The sequence below is a fragment of the Heterodontus francisci genome, chromosome 1 (assembly GCF_036365525.1).
Source record: "Heterodontus francisci isolate sHetFra1 chromosome 1, sHetFra1.hap1, whole genome shotgun sequence".
Lineage (NCBI taxonomy): Eukaryota > Metazoa > Chordata > Chondrichthyes > Heterodontiformes > Heterodontidae > Heterodontus > Heterodontus francisci.
Genome location: NC_090371.1, coordinates 58,560,457 through 58,586,894, shown reverse-complemented (window position 1 = coordinate 58,586,894; position 26,438 = coordinate 58,560,457). Strand labels below are relative to the sequence as shown.

The following is a 26,438-nucleotide window of genomic DNA, read 5'->3' as shown; positions in this document are numbered from 1 at the left end:
AAGAAAATGGAGCTTTTATATTATCGATTCAGTTTCGAACCAGTACATTAACAGGCTTGATACAACATCCTTTTGAGGAATGGTGGCAATCTGCAACAGATTTAACTAATGCTTTATTTTATAACTCTTTTGAAATAGCATGAGAATGGCTTTTTAAAAACATGATATTCCAGTTGTTTTTCACATTCCCTAGTGCATGTTAATTAGACTTAATATGATTTGTTAAATTACTTCAGAAAAAAAAATTACTTTGTTGTTTTTTAACTGAGAAACCTTGATCAAGGGCTCTACTGCAGAAGACCACCAAAATTGAACAACTTAGAGAAGACTAAATCGGTAGTTAGTGGGGGAAATAGAAAAAGTATTTTTTTCTCTACTAAGTGCCTGAAGACATTGGGATATCCTTGTAGGACCTCTTGACTGGCAGCAGTACTTTTTTATACAACTCCCGAAGATTCAATAATAATAACAGCAAAATACTGCGGGTGCTGGAAATCTGAAATAAAAACGAGAAATGCTGGAAATACTCAGCAGGTCTGGCAGCATATGTGGAGAGAGAAGCAGAGTTAACGTTTCAGGTCATTGACCCTTCTTCGGAACTGGCAAATATAAGAAATGTCAAAGGTTATAAGTAAGTAAAGCAGGGGTGGGGCAAGAGATAACAAAGGAGAAGGTGTTGATTGGACAAGGCCACAGATTAGCTGACCAGAAGGTCATGGAGCAAAGGCAAACAATATGTTAATGGTGTGTTGAAAGACAAAGCATTAGTACAGATAGGGTGTTAGTGGACTTGAGATTGAACAGCAGCAAGTACAAACATGAAAAATAAACAGTGGGTAAGCAAACTGAACAAACTAAGATGAAATAAAATAAAATAAACATACAAAAAAATGTAAAAAGAAAAAAAAACTAAAAATAAAAGTAAAATGGGGGGCCTGTCATGCTCTGAAATTATTGAACTCAATGTTTAGTCCAGCAGGCTGTAGTGTGCCTAATCGGTAAATGAGATGCTGTTCCTCGAGCTTGCGTTGATGTTCACTGGAACACTGCGGCCAAGCCAGGACAGAGATGTGAGCATGAGAGCAGGGGGGGGTGGTGTTGAAATGGCCAGCAACCGGAAGCTCTGGGTCATGCTTACGGACTGAGCGGAGGTGTTCCGCAAAGCGGTCACTCAATCTACGTTTGGTCTCCCCAATGTAGAGGAGACCACACTGTGAGCAGCGAATACAGTATACTACATTGAAAGAAGGACAAGTAAATTGCTGCTTCACCTGAAAGGAGTGTTTGGGGCCTGGGATAGTGAGGAGAGAGGAGGTAAATGGGCAGGTATTACACCTCCTGCGATTGCAGGGGAAGGTGCCATAGGAAGGGGTCGAGGTGGTGGAGGTAATGGAGGAGTGGACCAGGGTGTCGTGGAGGGAATGATCCCTTCGGAATGCTGACGGGGGAAGGGAGGGGAAGATGCGTTTGGTAGTGGCATCATGCTGGAGATGGCAGAGGATGATCTTTTGGATATGGAGGCTGATGGGGTGGAACGTGAGGACAAGGGGAACCCTGTCATGGTTCTGGGAGGGAGGGGAAGGGGTGAGGGTAGAGGTGCGGGAAATGGGCCGGACACGTTTGAGGGCCCTGTCAACAACAGTGGGGGGGAATCCTCGGTTGAGGAAAAAGGAAGACATATCGGAAGCGCTGTCATGGAAGGAAGCATCATCAGAGCAGATGCGTCGGAGACGGAGAAACTGGGAGAATGGAATGGAGTCCTTACAGGAGGCAGGGTGTGAAGAAGTGTAGTCGAGGTAGCTGTGGGAGTCGGTGGGCTTATATTGGATATTAGTAGACAACCTATCCCCAGAGATGGACACAGAGAAGTCGAGGAAGGGAAGGGAATTGTCAGAGATGGACCGTGTAAAGGTGAGAGAAGGGTGGAAATTGGAAGCAAAGTTGATAAAGTTTTCCAGTTCGGGGCGGGAGCAGTAAACTGCACCGATACAGTCATCAATGTACCGGAAAAAGAGTTGGGGGAGGGGGCCTGAGTAGGACTGGAACTAAGAATGCTCGACATATCCCACAAAAAGACAGGCATAACTAGGACCCATGCGGGTACCCATAGCGACACCTTTTACTTGAAGGAAGTGAGTGGAGTTGAAGGCGAAGTTGTTCAATGTGAGAACAAGTTCAGCCAGGCGGAGGAGGGTGGTGGTGGATGGGGACTGGTTGGGCCTCTGTTCAAGGAAGAAGCAGAGAGCCCTCAAACCGTCCTGGTGGGAGATGGAGGTGTAGAGAGATTGGACGTCCATAGTGAAGAGGAGGCAGTTAGGGCCAGGGAACTGGAAATTGTCAAAATGATGTAGGGCGTCAGAAGAGTCACGGATGTAGGTGGGAAGAGACTGGACCAGCAGAGTAAAGATAGAGTCAAGATAGGAAGAAATAAGTTCAGTGGGACAGGAGCAGGCTGACACAATGGGTCTGCCGGGACAGTCCCGCTTGTGGATTTTGGGAAGGAGGTAGAAGCGAGCTGTCTGGGGTTGTGGGACTATGAAGTTGGAAGCTGCAAAGGGAGGGTCTCCAGAGGAGATGAGGTCAGTGACAGTCCTGTGGACAGTCGCTTGATGTTTGGTGGTGGGGTCACGGTCCAGAGGGAGGTAGGAAGAAGTGTCTGTGAGTTGGCGTTGAGAAGCTTCTCATTTACCGATTAGGCACACTACAGCCTGCTGGACTTAACATTGAGTTCAATAATTTCAGAGCATGGCGGGCCCCCCATTTTACTTTTATTTTTAGTTATTTTTTCTTTTTACATTTTTTTGTATGTTTATTTTATTTCGTCTTAGTTTGTTCAGTTTGCTTACCCACCGTTTTTTTTTCATGTTTGTACTTGCTGCTGTTCAATCTTCAGTCCGTTAACACCCTATCTGTACTAATGCTTTGTCTTTCAACACACCATTAACATATTGTTTGCCTTTGCTCCATGACCTTCTAGTCAGCTCATCTGTGGCCTTGTCCAATCTACGCCTTGTCCAATCTACACCTTCTCCTTTGTTATCTCTTGCCCCACCCCTGCTTTACTTTCTTATAACCTTTGACATTTCTAATATTTGCCAGTTCCGAAGAAGGGTCACTGACCTGAAACGTTAACTCTGCTTCTCTCTCCACAGATCCTGCCAGACCTGCTGAGTATTTCCAGCATTTCTTGTTTTTATTCCCGAAGATTCAAAGTCTTTTTCTTCCAAGAACTTATGGGGGTGATATTAGTCTTCAGCAGCAGCATCAAATTGGGTGATGACAATTTGCAGCTCATTTTATACCCACCCGAAAGTAAACTGGAGATTCGTTCTTACCCTATTTGTGCTAGAGTCAAAGATCAGTTTCCCCTTCTATGTGACTGGTATGAATAAAGATCTGCTATTTAACTATATCAAGTGCTCAAGGTTCCTGTTTTGTGAACTGACTTTTAAAAAGCTAGTTTTATTCCTTTCTGAAGTGAAGTGAGTTTTTTTTGGTAACTGATGGATGCTTTATATGATTGTTTTAGTTCTGCGTTGCATCTCCCCAGGTTACGTTACTTCCCTCCGGGTACAATAGAGTAAAATCACTGCAATCAGTAAATATTTCACTCTTCCATGGACCCCATTTCTACAAGATCAGGGTGCAGACTGTTGGAGATGCATGTCTGTATTATGCTCAGTCATTTTGAGGATTAATGGGTGTAGATTAAGCTCACAGTGCATAGTGGAGGTGAGAGCAGGTTTGGGTCAATTTTAACTTTTGCAGGTGGTGTTACATGACTGATATCAGTTATACTCCTCTTCCATTTTCCATTCCATTGAAGTCAATGGATAAACTAAATGGCCTTTTGTTGTTTTATGCTTTCTTATGTTGAAAAAGTGAACTTTAATGTGTACTTTTTAAATTGCTGAGATTGGTATGCAGATTGTAAGAATTTTAAGAACATTTCAAAATTGGCGCAACTCCCCCGCAACACAAAACGAACTGACCACTTTAACCTGCTTTCCTTTTCAATGTTGGTGTCTGCTGATCTTAGCCTTTCACGTGGATTTCCAAAGTTAAAATTATATTAACAGGACGAGTTTTTACAGCTATTAACTTACTATTAAAAAACTGCATCAAATGAAACTGGTTCGGTATCTTGATTTGAAGATGGCAATGACCAGCAATTTTCTTTTGTCCCATGCTCCAGCTGCTCATATTGGTGTAGGGATCAGCGGACAGGAAGGCATGCAGGCTGTCATGTCGAGTGACTATGCTTTTGGGCAGTTTCGTTTTCTGCAGAGACTGCTCCTGGTCCACGGGAGGTGGTCGTACATCCGGATGTGCAAGTTTCTAACCTACTTCTTCTACAAAAACTTTGCATTTACCCTGGTTCACTTTTGGTACTCTTTTTTCAATGGATTTTCTGCACAGGTAAAGGCAATTATTTAGTCTGATACAAAAGACTGTCATAATTATGAATAAATGACTAATAGTAGCAACAACTTCCAGCACACTGCTTTACAGTGTGTGAAAATCATAGTTCACTGAATGGGAAGGAGAGGAGAAACAGAAGGAGACAAATATTTATTAAGCTGTTTGAAAGCAGGGAAGAATTTCATAATGGCGACCAATGGATAGAGAGGCCATCATGGTGGTCTTCTATATTTACTACTTCAATTACTACAGTTATCTTTGTAACTATTTTAATTGGCCAAGTATTTACATGCCTGTAATAGAAAGTAAAGGGAATTCCATGATGTTGAAATATGTGTGAGAAGTTACCATCCCAAAAGAAATATCTGTATTTTTTTCAGGGGACTCAAGTGATGCTTTGTATACATATGTCTAAACTATTCTGTGTTTCCTAATTTTTTTTATTGAACTTTGAGGTTTTACATGTGTGAAGGCACTGTATATTTTAGTTGTGCAGTACTTGTGGGGAGGGTACATTGATCATTATGGGGGTTAAATTTGATGACCTCTGAAAACAGCCGTGGAGATCGCGATGTGTGATTCACCTGTGCCTGTTGATTGCAATGAAGGTAACACGCCAACTTCTTGCGACCTGCTGTTGCAAAAAGATTTTAGAATCCAGCCAGAGCTAGCGGTACTGTGGATTGGCATGACACTGGAGCAGTATCGTGAATGGCAAACACCAGTTAAAGCTAGCTGGCATCTCTTAAAGGGGAGCAGGTGCTGCCAGTTGTGCATGAAATGAATCTGACTGGGAATCGGCAAGGAATGGTGCAACATGTGAGAGAGTGGGCTCCAAGGTTTTCAGATGATGCTCTGGAGGTCTTGATGGCGGAGGTGGAAAGTAGGGGGCCCTCCAGACATGCTCAGAAAGCTGTGGGTGCAGGTAGCAGGGGGGGTCAATGCCAGGAGTCAAGCCCCATGGAGCTAGATGCAGAGTCGCAAGAAGTTCAATGCCCTCACACGAGTGATCATGGTCAGTGAACGTATCTTTAAATGCCATAATCTTATCACTCGCCTCAGCCACTGCTCAATTCACCACTCCTCAATCACTTGCCTACCAACAATCTCACTCAATTAGGACTCTTACATGTGCTCCATCTCACCCTCACACACTTAGTACTGCTACAAGCCTTACACTCACAGCTTGCACACATTACCAACTATTCAACTATGATGGACACATTACCAAACAGATTGCACAACATTTGGACACATTTCCCTCCCTTCCAGGATGAGGTGGCATATAACCAGAGGCAGCAGAAGCTAACCGGAGGGGGGCGGGTGAACCTTCATGTCCTGGTACCTGCGGAGGAGATGCTGCTGGCCATTATTGGGATGGCCATTGGTGAGCCCATGGTCAGTGGAGGTACTGAAACCATTGAAGATGATATCCTCATACCTAATCCGCTTCGCATGTCCCACCCTGGCAACAACATACTACTCCTTACAAACTGCAGATGGCGTAAGCATGCACCTCTTACTTGCCTATCCAGCCCACCCCACCCCTTCCTGCACAACATTACCCTTGTGCCTTTTTCCTTTTCAGGTACTTGAGGTCCAACCTGGCAAGGCAGTGGAAGAACTGCAAGAAGTGAATGATGATGAAGACGCATAGGTCCCTTAATTTCACACTCTCAGCCACCAGCTCAGATACTGACACTCCATGTAAATTATAGGATAGCTTAGAGGCTGGATCTGCAGTTGGTGAGACACCAAGCAGGAGTAGTCTGCAGCCAGGACAGGAAGCAAGGATAGTACAGATGCCAACCTGCTGAAGGGTGAGATCTCAGATATTTTGCTGCAGAGAACTCAAATGAGAACTTGGATGGGATAGCCTACAGAAAAACAATGACTGGCATACACACCAAAATGTTTGATACATTAGAAAGTCTGCTGTCAATGTCAAGGAGTATGGAGGAGTCCAGCACCAACTTGTGCAGAGCTTGGAGGCCATCCTTTTCAGCATGGAAGTGGTGGCCAACTCCAAAAGCATCCTTGTGGGCTGAACTGTGATGCAGTGTCTGATAACCAATGTCACCTCGCCTCCCATGGCAGCACAAGCAGCTTGCACCAAAAGTCTCAGAGCTACAGTAGGGGATCAGACTGAAATCATGCAAGCTCAGACTGCAGTCACACAAAGTTAGCTTTCTGCCATCATGGTTGTGGATTACAGTATGCAAAGGGGCTTGAAAGGTGTCACAGCACTCTCCAGCAACCTGTCCTACAGATTACTGGGATGGCTAAAGCACAGCCCTGGCTGGGGTAGTGGTAGTGGCATTGTGGATCATGAACCTGCTGTCCTCTTTCAGGATGACTGCATTTGTCTTCCTGCCACTGCCATTCCACTATAGCCCTTGCTGTTGCCTGTCAGTCAGCCAGCCCGCCCAGGCTGCTGCCCAGGTTGAGATGGTGCAGTTTGAAGCCAGCCTTCTAAGCCCAGAACTGCAGGAGGTTGTCCTCCAAGGTAATCCCCAGTCTCCTCCACTGAAAGGCAGCAGCTTTCCATGCTGCAGCCACTGGGGTAGCACTGTGTAGGAGCACTAGGACAGCCAAAGGCACAAAGGGAATGCAGAAGGATGATTAGTTGACTTTTGTGTGTAATATGGCATGATTTCATTTATAAATTTGGTTTGGAATGTTTATTTTGTGGTGGCTTTTGCATTGTGGCCAAGCGAATGCTGTGATGGTCAGTGACAGAGAGGAAGGTAAGGTGTGGGACTGTTGAATGGGGAGTTCAGACTGCATTTACTGGGGTAGCACTGGGCATTGACCTGAACAATTTTTTCTGCCAATGGTCACATATCATCTGGACATTGAGGGACAAGAATTCCTTTCATTTCTGGTGCAGGGTAGAGTAGACATGTGGCTCCCACAAAGTGAGATATATGCCAAAAATGGCATACTGAAGCCTGCAATTCTCCCAAAGCTGTATGCTTGCTCCACCTGCTTCTCTGATGAGGGAATGAAATGTAGTTATCTCTCAATGAATGGAGATCATCAGTGACCTCTCACGCAACAATGGACGGCAAACTACGAGATGTTGCAAATATCACCAGTTCCAGCCTGGAAGAGCCAGGTGCATAAAAGTTCATCATCACGGACACCTTCACAGTCACTTACAATGCGGCCCTTGACCTGTTCTGAGTTGGTTGTTCTGGCTGCAACAAGTGGCACATTTCAGTGATGCACAGATGTTGCGCACACTGTTGTTCACTGAGGAATTGCCCCCTGAACATCCTGTTGGATATGGGTTCCTGTTGGGTGCTCTTCTCTCCCTCTCATCCTCTCTCTTTCAGCAGCTTCACCTACTCTTTGTAGTCTTTGTTTATTCTCTAAGTCATGCTGTATTCCAAGCATATTATCCACTAGGGCACGTCTGGAAGCAACTGGCTTGTGCAGAAACTTTCAAATCAGCAAATTCTCCTCGAGAACCTGCTGCATTACTCCCTGTACACTCTTGCAACCTTAAACAATAAAAAGCATCAAACACTTGTAGAATCAAAGCAACACCCATAAGAAACTAACCAGCAACTAACCTCAGTAAGTTGTCAATGGTCGCTTCCTACTGCTGAATGCATGTTCAGTTGTGCAAGGTTGAGAGGGCATTGGCTGGGGTGTTGAGTTCCAAAATGGCACTGCTGGATACTTCCAGTGACCGTTCACTGCACATGTGCTAACGCCATTACCACATGGCTTTCGGTGCTCCTCGCCTCAGAATTGTGTGCAAGGAACACAGATGCCATTTTGACCTTCAGAGAGCACCCAAAGAAAGGCTGCGACCGATCCCAACTTCACGCCGCAGGTTTCTAGACATGGCTGTGTCTGCAATGACAGCAATGTATATTCAAATGTTGAGTTAATTGTTCTGTTCGAAGTGGTGTGGTAAACAGGGCAACTGTCTAGCTTAATGTCCTGTTTGGTAGGATTATTAATCTTGTCTACTTTATTTTCTTACCACACTCCAATTTTTTCAAAGTTTGCCAGATCATTGCTATGACTAGCAACTCATTTTTGTTAGAACGCAAGAAATAGGAGCCTTCTCCGCCATTCAATACAATCATGGCGAATCTTGGGATTCAATTCCATTTTCCTGCCCGTTCCCCATATCCCTTGATTCCTTAAGAGACCAAAAATCTATCTATCCCAGCCTTAAATGTATTCAACGATGGAGCATCCACAACCCTCTGGGGTAGAGAATTCCAAATACTCTCAATCCTTTGAGTGTAGTAATTTCTCCTCATCTCAGTTCTGAATGATTGGCCCCTTATCCTGAGACTGTGCCCCCGCGTTCTAGATTCCCTGACCAGCAGAAACAATCTCTCAGCTTCTACCCTATCAAGTCCTTTCAGAATCTTGTATGTCTCAATTAGATCGCCTCTCATTCTTCTAAACTCCAGACAATGTAGGCCCAATTTACTCGGTGTCTCATCCCAGGGACCAATTTAGTAAATCTTCCCTGCACTGCCTCCAGTGCAAGTATATCCTTTCTTAAATGTGGAGACCAAAACTGTACACCGTATTCCAGGTGTGGTCTCAACAAAGCTCTGTACAATTTTAGTAAGACTTCTGTACTCCAATCCCCTTGTAATAAAGGCCAACATGCCATTTGTCTTCCGAACAGCCTGTTGTAACTGCATATTAACTTTGTAGATTCCTTGTACAAATACACCCAAGTCTCTCTGAACATCAACACTTATCAGTTTCACACCTTTTTAAAAAAAAAATTCTGCTTTTCTACTTTTACGACCAAAGTGAACAACTTCACACTTCCCTACGTTATACTCCATTGTGCCATCTCGTTTCCCACTCACTTAACCTATCTATATCTTTTTGCAGCCTCTCTCTGTCCTCCTCACAGCTTACATTTCTACCTACCTATGTATCATCAGTAAACTTAGATACATTACTCCATGTCTCTCTTCATCCAAGTCATTAATATAGAGTGTAAATAGCTGAGGCCCCAGCACTGATCCTTGCGGCACCCCACTATTCACTGCCTGCCAACTTGAAAATGCTGCATTTATGCCCACTCTCTGCTTCCTGTCTGTTAACCAATCCTCTATCCATGCTAATTTATTACCCCCAACACCATGAGCCCTTAGCTTGCCTATTAATCTTTTATGTAGCACCTTATCGAATGCCTTTAGGAAATCCAGGTATATTGCATCTACTGGTTCTCCTTTATCTTGCCCTACTAGTTACAGCCTCAAAAAATTCTAATAAATTTGTCGAACAGGATTTCCCTTTAGTAAGCGGCACAGTGGCGCAGTGGTTAGCACCGCAGCCTCACAGCTCCAGCGACCCGGGTTCAATTCTGGGTACTGCCTGTGTGGAGTTTGCAAGTTCTCCCTGTGTCTGCGTGGGTTTTCACCGGGTGCTCCGGTTTCCTCCCACATGCCAAAGACTTTCAGTTTGGTAGGTAAATTGGCCATTATAAATTGCCCCTAGTATAGGTAGGTGGTAGGGAAATGTAGGGACAGGTGGGGATGTGGTAGGAGTATGGGATTAGTGTAGGATTAGTATAAATGGGTGGTTTATGGTCGGCACAGACTCGGTGGGCCGAAGGGCCTGTTTCAGTGCTGTATCTCTAAACTAAACTAAAACCATGCTGATTTGTTCAAATCATACTATGCTTTTCCAAGTGCATTTTTGAGACATCTTTAATAGTTTCCAGCATCTTCCCAACGACTGATGTTAGGCTAACTGACATGTAGTTCTCTGTTTTCTCTCTACCTCCTTTCTTGAAGTGTTTTTTTACACTTATAAATATGCATTCCTATGTTTCAGAAAGAAATCATTATTTAGATAGTTCAAGAAATCTAATGTTATCTGTTTCTCGTGCACAGACTGCATATGAAAATTGGTTTATCACACTATACAACGTTCTGTACAGCAGTCTTCCAGTATTGATTGTTGGGGTGCTTGATCAGGTATGTTCCATTCATCCATTCAATCTCAATATAATTCATGTGTATTTATTAATTGTACTGGTGCTCATGTAGACAATTCTGTGCAGCAATGCATAATACAAATTAAACTCCAAATCCCTTTCAAACCAAATAGGCAAATCTCATTTTATAGGCACGTAAAGCTAAAAAGTGTGTGACTGAAATGGACCACATCTGTCATATTCTTCTGGCATTCTCCAAAGTATAGTTTGCTTTTTATTTTAGTAATGTTGTTACAGTTTCACTCCACTTTCTCAATTTTTCTCTCTCCCTTTCCCTTGTCCTTAGGATGTCACCGACAAGTTGAGTCTTCGGTTTCCAACACTTTATATACCTGGACAGAAAGATTCTTACTTCAATTTCAAGAAGTTCTTTGTCAGCTTGCTTCATGGCATTGTTGTGTCCATGATCATTTTCTTCATACCTTATGGAGCCTTCCTACAAACAATGGGTCAAGATGGTGAGGCACCAACAGATTACCAGTCATTTGCAGTCACCACAGCTTCATCGCTCATCATAACTGTCAATTTCCAGGTAAGGAGATATTTCATGGATTACCCCCACCATCTCCATTTTTCTCCTCCCCCAAAGATTGGGAGCCTTGGTCATTTAAGATTTCACGTATGTAACTGCCCTCTAATACCTCAACCAAGGGGCTATTCTTTGTCAGCAGTGTATTCGAGTGTGGGGACATCATCCACAGAATGTGAGCTAATGCATTTGGGAAGGTCAAACAAGGCAAGGAGATACACAATAAATGGTAGGATACTGAGAAGTGTAGCAGATCAGCATGACCTTGGAGTGTAGGTCCACAGATTCCTGATGGTAGTAGGGCAGGTAGAAAAGATGGTTAAGACAGCATATAGGATACTTTCCTTTATTAGCCAAGGCACAGAATATAAGAACAAGGAGATTGTTCATATTTAAAGTGGAGGGAAAGAAACATGGAATTGAGCAGGATAAAAGAAAAAGTTTAAAAGTTTATTTCTTTTTTTATATATCTCCAACAGTAATTAAAATCTGAACAAATGAGAATTCCGATCTGTAAATGTTAATTGTCAGTGCTGGAGAGCTTGTTTGGCAGGAATTAAGTCTAATCACACTGTTACACTTGAAGCTCTCATTTTTTTTCTGGTGTGTTCAGTGGATAGTAGAATCAGGGAATGGTTGCAGTACAGAAGGAGGTCATTTGGCCCATAGTATCCGCACAGGCTCTCTGCGAGAGCAACTCGGCTAGTCCCACTTGTCCACCCTTTCCCTGCAGCCCTGCAACTTTTTTCTCTTCAGGTGCTTATTCAATTCCCTTTTGAAAGCCACATATGAATCTACCTCCACCACATTCTGTCAGTGCATTCCAGATCCTAGGTATTTATTTACTGCATAAAAAGAGATTTTCTTCATGTTGCTATTGGTTCTTTTGCCATTCACCTTATTTTGGTGTTCTATGGTTTTCCACCAATGGGAATAATTTCTCTCCATCTACTCTGTCTGGACCCCTTGTGATTTTTAATACCTCTATCAAATCTTCTCTCAACCTTCTCTATAGAGAACAGCCCAGCTTCTCCAATGTAACTGAAGACCCTTAATCCTGGAACCATTCTCGTAAATATTTTCTTCTTTATTCTTACAAGGAATGTGGGCATCGCTGGTCAGGCCCTCATTTATTGCCCATCCCTAATTGCCCTTGGGAAGGTGGTGGTGAGACGCCTTCTTGAACAACTGCAGTCCATGTGGTGTAGATACACCCATAGTGCTGTGAGGAAGGGTGTTCCAGGATTTTGACCCAGCGACAGTGAAGGAATGGCGATATAGTTCCAAGTCAGGTTGGTGTGTGGCTTGGAGGGGAATTTGAAGTTGGTGGTGTTCCCATGCATCTGCTGCCCTTTCCCTTCTAGGTGGCAGAGGTTGCGGGTTTGAAAGATGCTGGTCAAAGGAACCTTGGTGAGTTGCTGCAGTGCATCTTGCAAATGGTACACTGCTGCCACTGTGTCGTTGGTGAAGGCAGTGAATGTTGAAGGTGGTGAATGAGGTGCCAATCAAGCGGGCTGCTTTGTCTTGGATGGTGTTGAGCTTCTTGAGTGGTGTTGAAGCTACACACATCTAGGGAAGTGGAAGTGCCTTGTAGACGGGGGACAGGCATTGGGGAGACAGGAGGTGAGATACTCACCACAGAATTTCCAGCCTCTGGCCCGCTCTTGTAGCCACAGTACTTATATGGCTACTCCATTCAGTTTCTGGTCAATGGTTGCCCCCAGAATGTTGTTTGTGGGGGATTCAATGATGGTAATACCATTGCATGTCAAGGGGAGATGGTTAGATTCTCTCTTGTTGGAGATGGTCATTGCCTGGCATTTGTGTGGTGCGAATGTTACTTGCCACTTATCAGCCTAAGCTTGAATGTTGTCCAGGTCTTGCTGCATCTGGACACCGACTGCTTCAGTATCTGAGGAGTCATGAATGGTGCTGAACATTGTGCAGTCATCAGTGAACATCCCCACTTCTGACCTGATGATGGAGGGAAGGTTGTTGATGAAGCAGCTGATGATGATTGGGCCTAGGCCACTACCCTGAGAAACTCCTGCAGTAATGTCCTGAGACTGAGATGATTGACCTCCAAAAACCATAACTATCTTCCTTTGTACTGGGTAAGACTCCAACCAGTGGAGAGTTTGTCTCCGATTCCCATTGACTTCCATTTTCTTAAGGGTTCTTGATGCCATACTTGGTCAAATGCTGCCTTGCTGTCAAGGGCAGTCACTCTCCCTCACCTCTTGAGTTCAGCTCTTTTGTCCATGTTTGGACCAAGCTATAAGGAAGTCAGGAGCTGAGTGACCCTGGCAGAACCCACACTGAACATCAGCGAGCAGGTTATTGCTTAGCAAGTGCCACTTGATAGCACTGTTGATGACCCGTTCCATCACTTTGCTGATGCTTTTCGCGTACTGGACACACCTGGGCAATTTTCCACATTGTCGGGTGGATGCCAGTGTTGTAGCTGTGTTAAAGTGGAATTGACTAAAATGAACCACTCAATGCTCAGGTCTGTTCCAATCGTCAAAAGGTTTATTTTACACCGGTGGAGAGCAAGACGCTGGGCTTACCATGCGCTTCTCCACTGAACAAAGGAAAATCCACAACGGATATACAGTTGCTCAGCCCAACCCGGCTAGACACAATCCGATCATAACGGTTATTGATTATATACATTACATTCATTACCAATAAAATTACTAATTAGGTATCATGTGATTGTGGGGATAGCTTGTGGTATGCCCTTGACCATCTCAGGATGTTTACCAGGACCCCTTATCAACTATCCTTGAGTCTTCACAATGAATCTTTCTACCTCTGTCAGGCCTGCTTTCCTAGCTGCTTTGTGCAGTCTGCAATTAGACAGAGCAGCTGCCTTATGCACTGATATGAAGGGCCCTCTTTGGTCAGCCTAATTGCCTTTGCTAAGCAGTACCATGCTCAAGACTGCAAGCTAACTAACTTGTCCCACAATACCTTGGGTAAATACTCCATTTTGTAACAATATGTGGCTTCATTTTCATCTTGTGTGTGTATATATGTGTATATTTATTTAGCTGCATCGGCCACAATTTTCCCCCTACAAGCTGTACTGGAACAGCTTGGCCAGGGGCCCGGCCAGTTCTGGAGCACAGGTCTTCAGAACTATTGCTGGAATGTTGTCAGGGCCATAGCCTTTGCAGTATTCAGTGCCTTCAGCCATTTATCCATAACATGTGGAGTGAATCGAGTTGGATGAAGACTGGAACCTCTCTAATGCCTTCACATCCTTTCTAAAGTGTGGTGCCCATAATTGGACACAATACGCCAGTTGAGGCTGAACCAGTGTTTTATAAAGATTCACCATAACTTTCTTGCTTTTGTCCTGTATGCCTCTATTTATAAAGCCCAGGATCCCATATGCCTTTCTAACCACTTTCTCAACCTGCCCTGCCGCCTTCATAATTTGTGCAAACATACCCCCAAGTCTCTCTGGTTCCTGTACCCCCTTTTCAAATTGTACCCTTCATTTTATATTGCCTCTCTTCATTCTTCCTACCAAAATGTATCACTTCATACTTCTCTGCATTAAATTTCATCTGCCACAGGTCTGCCCATTCCACCAGCCTGTCTATGTTCTCTCTAAGTCCATCACTCATGTTCTCATGGTTCACAATACTTCCAAGTTTGTCATCTGCAAATTTTGAAATTGTGCCCTGTACAGCCAAGTCAGGATTATTAATACAGATCAAGAAAAGCAGTGATCCTATCATTGACCCCTGGGAATCCCACTGTATACCTTCTGTGGTCTGAAAAGTACTGCAACTTCACACCATTGGTGTATTTCAGTGCTGAGTCTCTGGGTGAGATACCAGTATAGCGCAGCCTCTGGAGGAGCAGGGCAACTCAGACAGCAACTTCTTGATTGCCGCATTTAACTGCACATGTGCGGCAGCCAAATGTTGCTATCTGATTTACTCTTTAATAACGGCAAGCGCTGATCACTTCACCATTACTTCTACCTCAAATTCCAGGTCATTGTTTTCTGCAAGGTAAGCAATATTATATAGGTCAATACACACTTAATTAAAATCTAAATCAATGCATGAATTGCAGGAGTGATCTGAGTAACGTCATTGTCAAATATTCATCCTTTCAGTGATTTCTTGTTTTCAATTGTATTATACACAAAAAATGACAGACATGTTCGCATAGTGTAAATTTGATTAATCAATACATTTTACATAATGCACTAACTTTATATCATGTAATCCTTTTTGTATTTATATATATATTAATTTCTTTCTTGCAGATTGCTCTGGACACGTCTTACTGGACATTTGTTAATGCCTTTTCAGTTTTCGGAAGTATCGTTTTATATTTTGCAATCATGTTTGACCTTCACAGTGCAGGAATCCACATCATATTCCCATCGGTTTTTACCTTTACTGGTCAGTCAAGTTAGAGTATTTACAGCACAGAAACAGGCCATTCGGCCCAACACATACCTTTGGTGTTTATACTCCAAGCGAGCCTCCTCCCATCCCTGGAAATTTTTAAAACCCAATATCTACAGCAGTTAGTGAGGTGCAATAATTTAAGGTGTTTCTCTTTCACTTCTCATCCAGACAAGTCTCTGTCTCTAATGTTACTTTAGGAAGTGTAAAGAAATTAATTTGGACAGTCTCAATTCTGTTTTAAATGCCTTCTGAGGCTCAGTCTGATACTTTGTAGTTTTTGTCAATTTTTGCCAAGATTGGTAATGTGGGTGTTTAGCCCAGGAAATAACAGTGTCATACTGGATGGAGAAGTGGATTCTTTTTGATGTAGATAAAATGCAGTGTTAGGCAGATTGAAGTGGGTTTTGCTTGGCAGTTGGTCTGTTGCCTGTTGCTGACAATTGGTAGGTGTGGAAAAGTATCCATTTTGCAGTATTATCATCCTTTGTATTGATGTGCACTAAATGCACCAAAACTTAAATCAACATTTGAGCCACAATAATTAAACTGTACATAGATTTCTAATGAAGTATAGTGGGGGAGAAATTTGTTCATGTAGTGCCATGCAGGTCATGGCCCACGGAGCTGCCTGCCCCCTAATTATCATGCACTTACACATCTGCCTACAGAGAAAACCAAGTGAGAATTACAATGTGTTTCCTTTGTAGATGAGTGTTTTATTTTATCACTAATAGCTCCTTCCTCCCCTGAAGATGTTGCTCCACATAGTTTTACTTGTTGAGTTGATCTTCCGCCCTATGATTTTTTTGTTGCTAGTTTCTTTGCCCAGTTGATCATTATTGATGTGTGCCACAACATTCAATATACTCAAGCTTTTTGCCTTCTTAGGCCATAATAACCAATATCTATCCTGTCTAAATGAACAGACTTGCAGCAAAAGCCACTGTGCAGTAACCAGGAATAGGATCCTTGGATGATTTCATCCCCACCACCATCATCCCTAGCCTAGGAACACTGAAGCTAACTATTATACCTCAGTAACTTTCTTGTTTTGAAATCATCTAACTCAGCCCAGGCTTCAGATCATGTGGCTCGCTACCTTAATTTTATCTTAGTGCAAAAATAAATGGAGAAAATTTTTTTTACTATACATGCAGGGATGCTAACAGATTTGTTGCTGCAAAGATCTGGAATGCATGAAAATCCAACCATACCTGAACTGTGCCAACGTAAACTGCAGCATGTATGTCTGTTTGAGTGTAATGGGAGGCATTTTAGATTTGTAGTGATAGTACCGTACAGTTGCATCTGCAATAATATGCCCTGTTCCTGATGATTCATGATTATTGCCTAAATTGTGGTTCTCTGGTGCTGCCCTATCTTTTATGAGAAGAAACGAAAGAAATTGCTTTTATACAGCACATTTCACAACTAAAGAATATCTCAAAGTACTTTTGAAATGTAGTCACTGTTGTAATGTCGGTAAATTGATGCACGAGCTTCCACAAACTCCAATGAGATAAATGACCAGATAACGTCTTCAACTAATATTGATTGATGAATAAATATTGGCTAGAACACCAGGAAAAGCTCTTCTCTTCAAGTAATGCCATAGGGTCTTTTATGGCCACTGGAGAGGGCAGGTGGATCCTCAATTTAGCATCTCATCTGAAAGACAGCAGCTCTGATATTGCAGCATTTCTGCAGTACTGCACTGGAGTGTCAACCTAGTAGATGTGCTCAAGTCTCTGGAGCAGGATGTGAACCCACTGCCTCTGATTCAAAGCTGCTAGTGTCACCACTGATCAGGGCTGGTGCCAAATTACCTTTATGGATCAAAGAATATTTAAAATTGAAGACTGGAGGATAGGCTTGTTAGGCTGCATGCCTCCTCTTAAAAAATATCTGGTGCGGTCCAAAGGTTTTAACGCTTAACCGAGAGCAAAAGGGCTTGTTGCAATTTGATCAACATGAGAAAAGCAGTCTTAAATTAAACTTTAGTTTTGGTCTTTAACTCTGTAGTAATTTAGACTTTATTCTTCACTTAGGTGCTGCTCCCAATGCTCTTCGACAGCCGTACCTATGGCTGACTATCATATTAACTGTGGCAATCAGTCTCCTCCCTGTTGTTGCAATTCGTTTCCTGATTCAGGTAGTCAACCCATCAGAGACTGACAAAGTAAGTAACAAGCTGGTTGTCAAAACTTATGATTTATCATCACTCAATTTAGGAAAAATATGTTTCAATCCATTTTCAGAAAATAACATTTTAGATATTCAGTTTCCTTCTCATGTCACTTTTTTTTTTAGAATAAGTGTTTGCAACTGCTTGAATTCATTTGTGAAGTTGATTTTTTAAAAAGAGTCTTAAGTTGACATTTTCTTTATGTTTATGTTCCTTTCTTTGCGGCAGCAGAATAGGTTTCATAAGAACATGGATGGCCCTACTAGAGAAGGGGCTACACTCGACCTCCTATTAGGAAATGAGGATGGGCAGGTGGTTTATGTGTCAGTGGGGGAGAAGTTATGGGACCAGTGACCATAACTCTGAGCTTCAAGATAGTTATGGAAAAGGATAGGACTAGACCTCAGGTTGAAGTCCTAAATTGGAGGAAGGCTAATTTCGATGGCATCAGACAGGAACTCTTAAAAGTTGAATGGGAGAGGCTGTTTACACGTAAAGGGATGTCTGGCAAGTGGGAGGCTTTTAAAAGTGAGATAGGAAGAGTTCAGAGCCGGCATGTTCCTGGTAGATGGAATGGCAAGGCTGGCAAGTTTAGGGAATCTTGGTTGACGAGGGATATTGAGGGTCTGGTCAGGACAAAGAAGGAGGCATATGTCAGGTATAGGCAGCTGGGATCGCGCGAGTCCCTCGAGGAGTATAGGGGATGCAGGACTACACTTAAGAAGGAAATTAGGAGGGCGGAAAGGGGCCATGAGATTTCCCTGGCAGATGAGACAAAGGAGAATCTTAAAAGATTCTGTAAGTATATTAAGAGTAAAAGGGAAGCTGGGGAGAGAGTAGGTCCCCTTAAGGATCAGTGTGGTAATCTATGTGTGGAGCCACGGGAAATGGGCGAGGTCTTAAATGAATATTTCTCGTCCATATTTACCATGGGAAGCTAGTGAGTTCAAGGGAGGGAACACCGATATCCTGGAGCGTATCAACATTCCAAATGAGGATGTGTTGGAGGCTTTTGAAGCACATTAAGGTGGATAAACCCCCAGGGCCTGACCTGGTGTATCCTAGGATGCTATGGGAAGCAAGAGAGGAGATTGCTGGGGCCCTGGCAGAGATTTTTGTATCATCGAAAGCCACAGGTGAGGTACCGGAAGACTGGAGGATAGCTAATGTTGTGCCTTTATTTAAGAAGGGCAGCAGGGATAAGCCAGGGAACTACAGGCCGGTGAGCCTTACATCAGTGGTGGGAAAGTTATTGGAAGGGATTCTGAGAGACAGGAATTATATGCATCTGGAAAGGCATGGTCTGATTAGGGACAGTCAGCATGGCTTTGTGCGTGGGAAATCATGTCTCAGGAATTTGATTTGAGTTTTTCGAGGAGGTGACCAAGAGGATTGACGAGGGCAGGGCGATGGACGTTGTCTACATGGACTTTAGCAAGGCCTTTGACAAGGTCCCGCATGGTAGGCTGGTCCAGAAGGTTCGAACACATGGGATCCAGGGTGAGCTAGCAAATTGGATACAAAATTGGCTTGGTGATAGGAGGCAGAGGGCGGTAGTGGAGGGTTGTTTTTCAGATTGGAGGCCGGTGACCAGTGGTATGCCGCAGGGATCGGTGCTGGGTCCTCTGTTGTTTGTCATATATATTAATGAATTGGATGTGAATGTAAGGGGCATGATTAGTAATTTTGCAGATGACACCAAAATTGGTGGTGTAGGGGACAATGAAGAAGGTTGTCTAAGGTTACAACAGGATATAGATCAACTGGGAAAGTGGGCAAGGGAGCGGTAAATGGAATTTAATGTAGACAAGTGTGAAGTGATGCATTTTGGGAAGTTAAACCAGAGCAGGACATATACCGTGAATGGCAGGGCCCTGGGGAGTGTTCTTGAGCAGAGAGACTTTGTAAGTACATAGTTCCCTGAAAGTGGCAACACAGGTAGACAGGATGGTGAAGAAGGTGTATGGCATGCTTGCCTTCATCGGCTGAGGCATTGAATACAAGAGTTGGGACGTCATGTTACAGTTGTACATGACATTGGTTAGGCCGCATTTGGAGTACTGTGTGCAGTTCTGGTCGCCGCACTACAGGAAACATGTGATTAAGCTGGAGGGTGCAGAAAAGATTCACAAGGATGTTGCCTGGTTTGGAGGGCTTGAGTTATAAAGAGAGATTGGATCGGCTGGATCTGTTTTCCCTGGAGCGAAGGAGGCTGAGAGGGGACATGATAACGGTATATAAAATTATGAAAGGCATAGATAGGGTAGATAGCCAGAGTCTGGTTCCCATGGTAGGGGTGACTAAAACTAGAGGGCATAGATTTAAGTTGAGAGGGAGGAGCTTTAAAGGGGATCAAAGGGGTAAATTTTTTCACAAAGAATAGTGGGTATCTGGAATGAGCTGCCTGAGGAGGTGGTGGAGGCAGAAACAATAGCGACATTTAAGAGGCATCTGGACAGGTACTTGAATGAGCAAGGCATAGAGGGATATGGAATTAATGCAGGCAGGTGGGATTAGTATGGATAGGCATTATGGTCGGCATGGACGCAGTGGGCTGAAGGGCCTGTTTCTTTGCTGTACGACTCTATGACTATAAGAATATGAGGAGCCATTTAGCCCCTTGAGTCTGATTTATTTACTGGAATTTCCTCCAGGGTGGTTTTGTGACTGGAGGTGGGTTATTCAGGATTTCCACTCTCAAGCCTGGCACATTTTCCTAGGTTGGGCTTCATTAAAAATGCAGGGCGAGTTGCCGAAGCTCAACAAAGTGAGTCTGCTTCAGTCAATAAGTGGCACTGCAGCAGGACCAGAAAAGGGAGGAATAAAAACAAAGTGCTGGAATTACTCAGCAGGTCAGGCAGCATCTGTGGAAAGAGAAACCAAGTTAACGTTTCAGGTCTGTGACCTTGCATCAGAACAGTAAAGGGAGGGGCTGAATATAAAGGAGACTGAAAGCCCTGAAGATGTTGTTGCCTTAAATAATTTAGGAAGAGCCTAACTAGAGGCTACCAACCTGAGTATTGTCAAGGAAAATTAAGGAATTCTTCCTCTTTCACTAACTTGTGCCTATGGCATAACTGGTATTGTCACCTATTAGTTCCTGTCTTCAGTCAGTAGTACAGTGGCAGGAAGGCATAGAAATTGGCCCAGGTGCAGTGCTCTGCTCCCTGCCATCATTTCATTTCCACACAATAGGACCATCAATGTTGGCCTTTATTTCAAGTGAACTGGAATACAAAGGGATGGAAGTTATGCTGCAGTTGTACAAAGCTCTGGTTAGACTGTATCTGCAGTACTGCATTCATTTCTGGGCACTGCACCTCCAGAAGGAGATATTAGCCTTCGAAGAGGTGCAGTGCATGTTCACCAGAATGATACTGGGGCTAAAAAGGTTATTCTGAGGACAGCATACATAGACTAGGCCTGTATTCCCTTGAGTATAGAAGATTAAGGGATGGTCTAATTGAAGTGTTTAAAATGGTTCAAGTATTTGATAGTGTAGCTAGCAAGAAACAATTGCCTCTGGTGGGGAGTCCAGAACAAGGGGACATAATTTTAAAATTAGAACTAGGCAGGAATGATGTCAGGAAGGACTTTTCCACAAAGTGGAAATCTTCCCCACCCCCAAAAGTTGTGGATGCTGGTTTAATTGAAAATTTCAAAGATTTCTAGATTTTTTTTTTTACAAGGCAAGATTATTGAGGGATATGGAGCCAAAGTGGGTAGATGGGTTAACAAAAGATATAATGGAATAGGCTTGAGGGGCTGAATGACCTACTCCTGTTTCTATGTTGCAAAGGGGTGGATAGCTATAAGGGGTTGGTTGGGGAGGAGGAGAAGAAAAATTTCCTGTGCTTTTTTAGGCTTCGCTGTTCTATTTCATCTGCTTATATTTCCTATCGTGGAGGAATGTACAGGCTTACAACTCAGTTGGTTTAGATAAAAAGACTATAAAGGTAATTTGATGAGTCTGCGCTTCTGACTAGGAACCTTACCTGGCACAGCACATTGGAAATGTATGTTGTCCACTATTTCTAACCATGGTCAATGTATGCTACTTTCAGATGGGCACAAAATCAAAAAATTGTTCCATTTAACCTGAATTCTGTGGAAAAATAATTGTTTCCAAACTCCATGGGTACAATGCTACTTTTGTCACAGTGGGAGGAAGAAAAACAAATCGTTAGTGACCAGGATGCTCGGATATGGAAGGAAGGATGAAGTGTTCATATGTTAATAAAAAGCAAGGTTATGCGGGAACTATTGAGCTGGGGTAAAGGAGAGAAAGGGAAGGATAAAAAATGAATAAAATCAAACGGGTTGAAAAACAAAGGATATTGCCAGAATTTCTGCGAAATAAGCGGAGTGATGAGGTGACCAAAATATTGAGGTGCAGAAGGAACAGTTTATTTTTGATGGTGGTGAGGATGATGGGAGAGTGGAGATAACCAGTAGATTTAAAATGTGCACCTCTTAAAGAATCCTTGTTCCCTATAAATGTAGTCATTCAGATTTTAGAATCAAAATGTTACATCAGCTAATTGGAAGCCAACTGCTCCAATGATTGTCTCAGCACAATGTTACATCCAGGTGAGAAAGTGGTCTAGGGTTCCCTTTCAGCCTTCACCTGGTCTTACCATAACCGGGTTTTATTTTTATACACACTGTTTTTAGCTCCCCCTTGTTCACCGCTTTCCAATTATAAGGCAAAGAAACCAGCACAAAGAGGCTTTCTCAGGTTTGAAGAAGAAAAGTTGAAATTTATTAAACTTAAACTCTAATTTGGTTAATGCCTATGGATATATGACACGCCCATGCTAACATGCATACGTGATACACACATTCAGATAGAGTCATAGAGTTATACAGAAACAGGCCCTTCAGCCATCGTGTCCGTGCTGGACATCAAGCACCTAATCCCATTTTCCAGCACTTGGCCTGTAGCCTTGTATGCTATGGCGTTTCAAGTGCTCATCTAGATACTGACTAAATGTTGTGACGGTTCCTCCCTCTACCGCCCCTTCAGGCAGTGTGTTCCAGATTACAATCACCCTCTGGGTGAAAAAAAATGTCCTCACATCCCCTCTAAACCTCCTGCCCCTTACCTTAAATCTATGCCCCCTGGTTATAGATAAGGATAGAAAGAGCAGAACAAAAATAAAGTGCAAAAGTTTGAGGCAATATCTGAAGAGTTGTTACAGTTCTTTGAGCTCACTGTAGTGTCCTTGATTGTAGGTAGCTCTTGCTTTTTGTTGGGGCCCAGTATTCTTCTTAAATCTTGTTCACTGTAGGAGACTTTCTCTCTTGGGGTTCATGGGTTTTCAGTGGATTTTGGAGTTCCGTGAGAAAGAGATGGGAGCAGACAGGAGAGGTTGTGGCGAGCCAGCCAGGAGAGGTCATTTCAATCCAGGAGAAAACAGCTTTCTGCCGGCTCTCCGTTCAAACTCTGCAACAGCCAGTTAACTGGTCTGACCATGTCTGTTTGTGGATTGAATTGGAGCAGGGAATAGCTCCTTTTGTCTACAAGCACTGTCTGTTAATATGCAAAAATGTCTTTCCAGCCAGGCGCCTGGCAACCCCTTGTCACAGGCCTTTTCCTCATCCCAGCAACAATTTGAAATTTAATGTCCATGTGGCAAAATTAATGCGCCTCATTCTTGGCAGGTGGGGGCTTGCATGACAACAAGCATTTGAAACCAACATGACTGAAGCTTTAACCTAGTTTTGGTACAACTTTGTCTTCTGTTAGAAGGAAACGAACTAATAATGTGACAAACCATGTTGCTACAGTTGTCTCTGCTGCTTATGCAGCACTTGCTGCTGTGTGCTTTTGCAGTGCACAACATTGTGACTTTACAGCAAATATTTGATGTAGGTTGTCTTGGCTTTGCCAGACCTGAATCTCTTAGTAAGCTCTTCAATTAATGGGTGTCAGTGCTTTAAACAATTGTTTTGTTTTTAATGACAGATTCAAATGAACCGCAAAAAATATGAGATTGAACTTCTGCCCAAGCCAAGTAGGCCGAGTTCTTTCCGCCGGAATGCATCTATTCGTCGATCAGGCTATGCATTTTCACATCAACAAGGCTATGCTGATTTAATTTCTTCAGGTCGTAGCATCCGAAAGAAAGGCCCACGCTCTGAACCAGATGTCAGCAGTAGGACATATGAAACAGCAGGTGCAAATGCAAGCTGAAACCATCACCATGCTGTTGCCTGCTAAGACTTTTTGTATCAAAAACAACTTTACAGAAAGGAAAACATTGATTAAATAGATATATTTCTCAGGCTATATTGGAGGAAGATTGCAATGCATTTAATGTAAGACTTTCATATTTGTACATTGCGAGATTGAGGATCCTTCCAATTTGCGCACACCAGACGAGGACCATCTGATCTGCAGAAGCCAACCACTAGTATATTTAAACCTGAAAGTGGGATGACTTGCTTTTCCAGCACTGCTCATCAGTTGTTCCACTGCAATATGGGCACCATTTTAAGGATCTTCATTTACAAGGGCTTTTTTCACAGAACAGCAATAAAGAAAATTGAGTTTTGTTTTATTGGCTTGCAATGAATACCTGAACAGATGAGATGTGTTTTTAACGTTTACATAGATGCAGATTTCCATAAGTTAACCAACTTTTATTACCAGTTGTGAATATTAAACCTTTCACCCTTTATTTGGAGCTTTTCAAAATATGAAAGCATGAATTTCCTTTTTATTTTCCACTATTTTAGCAAGACTCTCAAATATATGTTCGAAAAAGCAACATTAAAAATCTGCACTGCCATTTTTATGTTCGGATCCGAAGTTCTTCTACATATTTTTTCAAAATTAGAAATTTAGTCTGAATTTTCCACCTTGTTAACTTTTAAACAAATTTATTATTTCTGCCTTGTCATAAGTTAAAGAATATGTGTATGTACATATATTTTTAGGATTTTTTTCTGTACTAAATAAGAATGATTAAACATTTAAAATTTATTAATTTCTGGCTAATTATTCCAGCAGCATATCAACTCATCATGAAAGGCCATTGGAAAATCCAAATGTGTGCCATTAGGCCTGAGCATAGTGCTGTTGTTACAGATCTTCACATCCCAAAAAATTACAAGATTTTCAACTAAGTACACTGGCACTGCTTGCTCAAATTTTAGAAACTCATGGGAGTCAAAAAGATTATGGGAATCTTTAGTTTCTTCTCACAGATGTGAGGTAACTTGAAGTTAGTCAGATAATGCCTTTTGTGATAGCTGTTTATTTCACATGTACTACCTCTGTTTTTCAGAGCAGCTCATAATAAAAGAGCACAATTGTAATATAAATTGATCAATTACCTGAAATAAAGCCTTTAAGAATTCAGTCTGACATTTTTTCAAAGGGCAGGTGTTTCCCTGGTGTTGCTTCTAGCTGATTTCTAACTCCACCACCATAACTTAATCGAAAGTGCAATGGCAACCCTGTTTAAATGCATGAATAGGTTTTCCACTGCGTTGGGATTTTCTATGAGGGGAGACTGAATGGACAAGATCTATATCCCCCAGAGTTAAGAATAATGAGCGATGTTCTCCATACCAGAAACGGGCAGTAACCTAGGGGCTAAAAAGTGAGGAAATTAAGGATATTGATATCAGTCGAGAAAAAGTATTGGAGAAACTTGAGGGACTAAAATCTGACAAGTCCTCAGGACCAGATGGCCTACATCCTAGGGTTCTAAAAGAGATAGCTGCAGAGATAGTGGATGCACTGGCTATGATTTTCCAGAATTCCTTAGATTCAAGAATGGTCCCGTCAGATTGGAAGTTGGCAAATGTTACGCTGCTTTTCAAGAAAGGAGGCAGCGAGAAAACAGGCCAGTTAGCCTAACATGAGTCAATGGGAAGATGCTGGAAACTTTTATTAAAGAAGTCTTAACATTGCATTCGATAAGGTACCACATAAAAGATTAATAGGCAATATAAGGGTTCATGGTGTTGGCGGTAATATATTAGCGTGGATAGAGGATTGGTTAACAGGAAGCAGAGAGTGGGCATAAATGGGGCATTTTCAAGTTGGCAGGCAGTGAATAGTGGGGAGCCGCAAGAATTAGTGCTGGGGCCTCAGCTTTTTACACTCTATATTAATGATGTGATGAAGAGACAGAGAGTAATGTATCTAAGTTGACTGATGATGCAAAACTCGTTGGAAAGGTAAGCGCAGGGAGGATGTAGAGAGGCTGCAAAGAGATCTTGACAAGTTAAGTGAGTGGACAACAAGATGGCAAATGGAGTGTAATGCAGTGAAGTGTGAAGTTGTTCACTTAGGTCATAAAAATAGAAAAGCAGAATATTTTTTAAAAGGTGTGAAACTGGTAAGTGTTGATGAAGGAATGCACAAAGTTAACATGCAGGTGCAGCAGGCTATTAGGAAGGCAAATGGCATGTTGGCCTTTATTGCAAGGGGATTGGAGAACAGGAATAAAGAAGTCTTGTTAAAATTGTACAGGGCTTTGTTGAGACCGCACCTGGCATACTGTGTGCAGTTTTGGTCTTCACATTTAAGAGAGGATAACATAAGATATATTTGCACTGAAGATTTACTAATTTGGTTCCTGGGATGAGGGGGTTGTCCTATGATGAGAGGCTGAGTAAATTGAGCCTATATTCTCTGGAGTTTAGAAGAATGAGAGGAGATCTAATTGAGACATACAAGATTTTGAAAGGGCTTGATAGGGTAGAAGCTGAGAGATTGTTTCTGTTGGTCAGGCATCTAGAACACGCTCCTGATCTTTGGGCACCCGGTGCGGAGGGGCTTGGGCCGGGAGGAGGATCTCCTCGTCGGTCTGCTCCTGGGCCTGGCCAAGGTGGCAATTCACAGGTCCAGGTTGC

The 26,438-nt window shown here is 42.8% G+C and overlaps 1 protein-coding gene across 1 annotated transcript in view; it reads left to right on the top strand.

Annotated features, from left to right (window-relative positions):
- The window catches only part of atp8b1 (ATPase phospholipid transporting 8B1), an 86,951-nt gene extending 62,253 nt beyond the window's left edge, over positions 1-24,698 (top strand). Inside the window, exons 22-27 of the mRNA XM_068031017.1 lie at positions 4,196-4,419; positions 10,311-10,394; positions 10,701-10,946; positions 15,235-15,373; positions 17,431-17,561; positions 23,536-24,698. Of these exons, the coding sequence (XP_067887118.1) occupies positions 4,196-4,419; positions 10,311-10,394; positions 10,701-10,946; positions 15,235-15,373; positions 17,431-17,561; positions 23,536-23,763 (1,052 nt within the window). The 3' untranslated portion in view covers positions 23,764-24,698. The remainder of the gene's footprint in view (positions 1-4,195; positions 4,420-10,310; positions 10,395-10,700; positions 10,947-15,234; positions 15,374-17,430; positions 17,562-23,535) is intronic.
- The last annotated feature ends 1,740 nt before the right edge of the window (positions 24,699-26,438 follow it).